This window comes from Bison bison, unplaced genomic scaffold (assembly GCF_000754665.1).
Source record: "Bison bison bison isolate TAMUID 2011002044 unplaced genomic scaffold, Bison_UMD1.0 scf7180017864248, whole genome shotgun sequence".
Classification (NCBI taxonomy): Eukaryota; Metazoa; Chordata; class Mammalia; order Artiodactyla; family Bovidae; genus Bison; species Bison bison.
Window position 1 is genome coordinate 148,287 of NW_011494820.1, and position 5,575 is coordinate 153,861.

The 5,575-nt window shown below is 60.7% G+C and overlaps 1 protein-coding gene across 1 annotated transcript in view; it reads right to left on the reverse strand.

The window, feature by feature from the left end:
- OBSCN (obscurin, cytoskeletal calmodulin and titin-interacting RhoGEF) overlaps nt 1-5,575 on the reverse strand; it is a 225,824-nt gene that overhangs the window by 45,485 nt on the left and 174,764 nt on the right. Inside the window, exons 62-64 of the mRNA XM_010847289.1 lie at nt 5,474-5,575; nt 4,969-5,165; nt 4,716-4,791 (exon numbers count right to left, since the gene is read on the reverse strand). The exon at nt 5,474-5,575 is cut by the window's right edge and continues 17 nt beyond it. Of these exons, the coding sequence (XP_010845591.1) occupies nt 4,716-4,791; nt 4,969-5,165; nt 5,474-5,575 (375 nt within the window). The remainder of the gene's footprint in view (nt 1-4,715; nt 4,792-4,968; nt 5,166-5,473) is intronic.

The window sequence follows — 5,575 nt, forward strand, 5'->3', positions numbered from 1 at the left end:
GAGGTGAGCCCCTGAGGCCTCCCTCCTGCCCTCTTCTGCATTTCCTTCTCTACTCCCCGCCTGGGGCCCAAAGGCTCTGCCCCAGATGTCCCCAAGCCCCCGCCCCAGCTGCCTCCTTCAGACCAGCTCACACTGCAGCTCCTTCCCACAGCTCCTATCACATTCCTTCACCTCCCACAGCTCCCATCCCCTTCCTTCACCTCCCACAGCAAAGCCACCAGTGGAGGGAGGGAGCTTTGTCTGTCCACTGTTGGGCCCCCAGGGGCCAAACAAAAAGTGTTTAACAATGTAGCTGTTGAAGTAGTCTGTGAATGGAATCCAAGTGACCTCAGGGGGACTGTGGCCCAGACCAGGCCCCACCTGCTCTTCCTGTTTTGGAAGGACCCTGACAACTGCCAGCTCTCACCACTGGGAACATTTCAGGTTTTCCCAGCCTAACGTGGCTGTGGCCAAATGACACCCCCTCCCCTGCGGGGCTGCTCCGTGTCCCCCACGGGGTATCCCTGCTGTGCTGCAAACAGGGATGTGGGGCTCAGAGTGTCCTCTGAGTGACCAGCCCAGGAAGGGGCAGCGCTGGGGTCTGAATCCGGGACTCAGGGAGCTCAGCCCAGTGGCCCTCTTCTGCTCTAGGACCCAGCCCCAGAGTCTATGTTCCCAAAGGCCCCAGACCTTCCAGCCTCGGCCTCCATCCCTCCCCGAGAGGGTGTTTGGGATGCAGATCCTTCAAGCAGCCTCTGCCCCGTGTTTCCCGGCTGTTCCATCATACTGCTTGGGGACGAGAAGGGGTCTGGGTGGGTGGGCTCAGGGCCTAGGATCTGCTTCCTGGGAGCCCCTCTTTTGCGCATCCTGTCACTGCCTGCCACTCGGCCAGCACGGCTTGGCGTGGGCCTCAGCACAGCTGTCCTGGGCCCGGGGCTGCCCGCCAGGCGGCCTCACCTTGCACTTGCAGCAGGGCCACCACGCGGGTGCCCGCGGCCTCGCAAGAATAGATGCCGCTGTCACAGGGCAAGGCCGGCCTGAAAGACAGCCTGGCCACGGTCCAGTCCTGCTCTATGATGACACGGTGCCCGTCCGCACACACCGCATGCTCGTCCATCTTCCACGTGGCCTGCACGGGCCGTGAGTACTGGCAGAGGAGCTCGGCCGGGCCGCCCTCCTCCACTGCCAGGTCCCGCATGGCACTGACCACTTCCACTGTGGGATCTGTCGGCCGACAGGCCAGGCACGTGTCAGCCGGAGCCGCGCGGCTGCGGCCCACCCACCCTCTGCAGTCAGCGTCAGCGACTCAGAGGCAAGCAGAAGCAGGGCTGTGGGGCAAGGGGGACCCAGCACCGTGACCCAGGGCCCTCCGCGTGGGGCCAACCTTGCCCCCACAGGCCCCCGCTTGTAGCAGACTGTTGGTTCAGTCTCTATCTGCTGGGCCCTCCCTACCACTGGTCCCTCTGAGCCCCAACTTCCTCTAGCCTGGGACACGTGGTGCCCCAACAGGACACAAAACCCACATCTGAAAGCCCTTGGGCCTGTTCAGGATCCAAAGCTCTGCTGGGCACGGGGCATCCCCAGTCCAACTCACCCCTTCTCCAGGGGCCTTGTCACCCGCCCCCTCGGGGAGCCCACCCCACCTCCACTTGCTGACATCCCATTCAACAAATGGGCTGCCCCGGGATCTGGGCAAGTGCCCACGCTTACTGTGCAAAAGCACAGAGGAGGCCAGTTGAGAAACTGGGCCCCAAGTGGTTGAAACCACACTGGGCTCTCGTGCCAAGAATGCCCAATACCGCTACTGAGAGCGGGCTGAGGGAGTTTCCTGGAAGTCCGCTACCCTCTCCAATGGCTACCTTTCTCCCAGAAGGGCACAAGACCCTGACCAAACCCACAGCAGCGGAAGCAGCTACAAGCAAGGACAGTGCAGGCCAAGCCCGGGGCGGGAAGGCTGCCGTCACCTCCAGGCTGCTCTCTAGATGTGTGCCTGAGGAAGGGGCAGCCACAGAGTGGTAGCTGGGTGGGCAGCCAGGCCCAGGGCCCTGTGAGCAGGTGGGAACGGGGTCGGCCTCCAGCATCACTGCTGAGTCCGACCTTCTTTCTCATCCACCAGCTAGGACTGCTACCTGCTCACAGCGCCCACCCCTGGCACACATGGAAAGATGCCCCCTGCATCCTGGGGGTCAGTCCCCAAACTCCCACCCAGGAAGCCCGCAGGAAGCGTGCAGGGGCAGCAGAGCAGAAGTTCTAGCACAGGGCAGGGTTCCATTGGCTGGTACCTTTGACCAACAACTTGGCCCTGGAGACCAGGGACCCTGCTCGGTAGGTGACGGTGCCTGAGTCAGCCACCCCCAGGCCTGAGAGCGTGAGGGAGTGGACGGTCCCATCACGCACGGAGATGGCACTCTGGGGGCCGTCCTGCAGCAGGGTCCCATCCAGCCACCAGTGGGCCTCCGGCCCACCAGCACGGGACACCTCGCAGGAGAACGTGGCCACCTCCCCCGCAAAGACGTCCACATTCTGTAAGCCACGTACCAGGCACGGTGCTGCCTCTGTGCAAGAGGGCAAAAGGAGGGGAGATGGGGTGCCCTGGGTCTGTGGGGCCACACCAGGGTCTACCATTTGGGGCTAACCTGGGTCCACCATGCTGGAGGCAGCCTGGGGATGGGGTGTAGAGATCAACCCTGGCCAGCTGGCACCTGGGGCTCACGGGATGAGACAAGGAAACCGCCCACAGTGAGTCTGTGGAGAGCCATCTCAGCCCCCCTACACCCCACAGCGCCCTTCGTGACATGTTTGACTCCATCAAAGGAGACCAATGTCCTGCATCTACACCCTTTTCAGTAAGGGAGAACTGACAAGCCTCGAATCCCATGGACGCGATCCTTAAGGGGTTTGGGGCAGGACAGAAAGGTGAAGTCATGGGGCCCACCTCTCTGAGAGGGAGGGGGTCTGCTAGGGAAGTGAGCCCTACTTCCTGGGGCTTTGGAAGCAGATGCTTCTCCCATCCTCAGAGGGCCATGTGTCCAGATGTCCCCTAAGGTCTCCTAAGGTTCTGGGGCCCTAGTGCAGAATGGCATCCTTCCCTGACCTGCTACACAGGGTGTGAGTTCAGGGGGCTTCCCAGACCGTGTTCTGTGCTGGCACACCCACCCCAGCCAGGCCCTTCCCCAGAGCACCCCATGTCCCTCCCAGGCGTGCACATCGACATGCCTGTCCCAGGCCCACACCAGTCCCTCCGTGTTCTCACAGGTGTGCACATCTAACCACACCCCTAACCTGTCCGCCAGCTCCCTATTCCATCTCCAACACGGTTCCCGAGTCTGCCCATCCTCGCCACCCTAGGCTCACAGCTCTGTCTGAAGCCGCAGCTCGTGTCTGCATGTGAGCCAGCTCACCACAAACGGGCAGGGCCGAAGTACGACCCTCAGTGGGGCCTGCAAGACCCAACCCCGCTCCATGCTGCCCCTCACAGATGCCCACTCTGACGACACACAAGGCCCTTCCCACCCGGCTCTGCTCAGGACACCCAGGATACGGCCCTCTCCTTGCGTCCAGCTTGAGGATGCTGCACTCTGGAGCCTTCCCCAGCCCTAGAGGCCACAGAGCTGGCACATGAAGACTCACGGTGGGGACAGCTGGGACTCAGGGAACACTGTCTTCCTGCCCCACTCCCCCAGCAGACTGGGGGCTCCCTGAGGGCAGAGCTGCATCTGGCCCCTCTCAAGGTAATAATAAACATATGATGGACAGATAATGGGTGGATGATGGATGGAAGAATGGATAGTGGATGGATAGGTGGATGAACAGGTAGATGGGAGACATATGGATGGGTGGCCAGACGGACGTAACGAAGGACAGCAGTAGAACGATGGTTAGATGGATGGACTGATGACTGATGGTGGGTGGATGGTAGACAGATGGGTAGATGGTGCATGGATGTATGGATAATGATGAATAGACAATGGCGGGTGGATAAACGTGTGCATGATAGATAACAGATGGTGGCTGGATAAATGGATAGAGAATGGATGGGTCGTTGAATAGATGGATGCGGGACAAATGGATGGACAGATGGAATAGAGGGAGGGATGGATGGATGCATGGATGCATGCGCAGATAGATGAATGGATAAGTGGTGGATGGGCTGATGGTCAAGAGATGGCAGATGGATGGAACCAGTACAAAAACCAGGAGCAGGCCAGCAGGCGAGGGGGAGGCGATCAGAGATGACCAATTCTGGGGACAAAGTATAACAAGTTGAAGGTCCTTAAATCTTATTTCCCACGCCTGGCACACCATCTTCCAAAGCATTCACGTGCCACAGGTGAGCTATTGGACCAACATCCGAGAGCTGTCAGGTACGCAGGTGTGTATAAATGAGAGCACGGGACCTAAATCACAGGAGTAGCTATGCGGAGGGTAGAAGCCCAGAAAACCCTGCCTCGACCTCAGGGCCCAAGTCCCCAGCAACCAGCCTCCCCACCTTCCCCCTACACACAGCCCTGATCCTACGTGAGGACTCCCTCACACACCAGAATTTCTCAAGCTTATTATCTTCACTAGCCCACCTCCCGTGGCTTTAGTGGTCAAGGGTGCAAAATTGCCAGCCCACAGCAAGATCACTGCTGGAAGGCTCAGATTCCTGGCCTCAGCACCTGCCAACAGTCCCTTGAGTAGGGACACATGGACATGCACAAGTGGGAGGCTGGCTGTAGGAGGGGGCTGCCCACCTGTGACCTTCAGCTGGGCCTCTGAGCGACACGAGCCCACTTGGAAACTGATGGTTCCAGCGTCCTCAAGGGTGACCTGATGGAACAGAGATGCACGTGTCAGGCTGGCACTGCCATTTCAACCACCCCGACTTTGCAAGTCCCCAGCCCAATTGCACTGGAGTTGGAACCTTCCCTCTCTCCCAGCTTTTGGGGGAGCAGGTGGGAGGCCCCTGGAAGCACTGCAGGGCACAGGAGGTCTGGGGAACACCACCTTGTGCAGGGTGAGCGAGTGGAGTGTGCCATGTTCCACGGTGATGTCGTTCATCTCGTTGGCCTGCAGGGGCACGCCTCCCAGGGCCCAGTGGGCCTCCTGGCCCAAAGCCCTCGACAGTCGGCACCGGAAGTGGGCGTCCTGGCCTTCGCTGAGCTGAGCGTCCTGCAGGGGCTCCAGGATGGTCACCTCAGGAACTGCACGGGGTGGGGGCGGGGTAGAGGCACGGTATCAGCCTCTGTGTCAGAGATGCCCCTCCCCGCACCACCAGAGCCACCTCCCAGGCCCCTGGGCCTGCCCCCAGCATCCCAGCCCCAACTCCTGAAGACAGGCACACTGGGGGCCGCTCTACTGCAACATCTTGGGTCACCCCAGAATCAGTCATTCAGCGCCAGCTCCCACCCTCAAAGGCAGGAAGCCTTGCCATCTATTACTGTCCCCTGACAAGGTCTTAACTGAGGGGGCGTTCCAGCCCCCAAGTGCAGTGAAGCCCGGCTCCTGCTACCTCGGACGGTGAGTTGGGCAGAGGACGTGTGGCGGCCCACGTGGAAGGAGACAGTGCCGGCGTCCTCCGGGGTCACGCTCTTCAGCCTCAGTATGTGGGTGC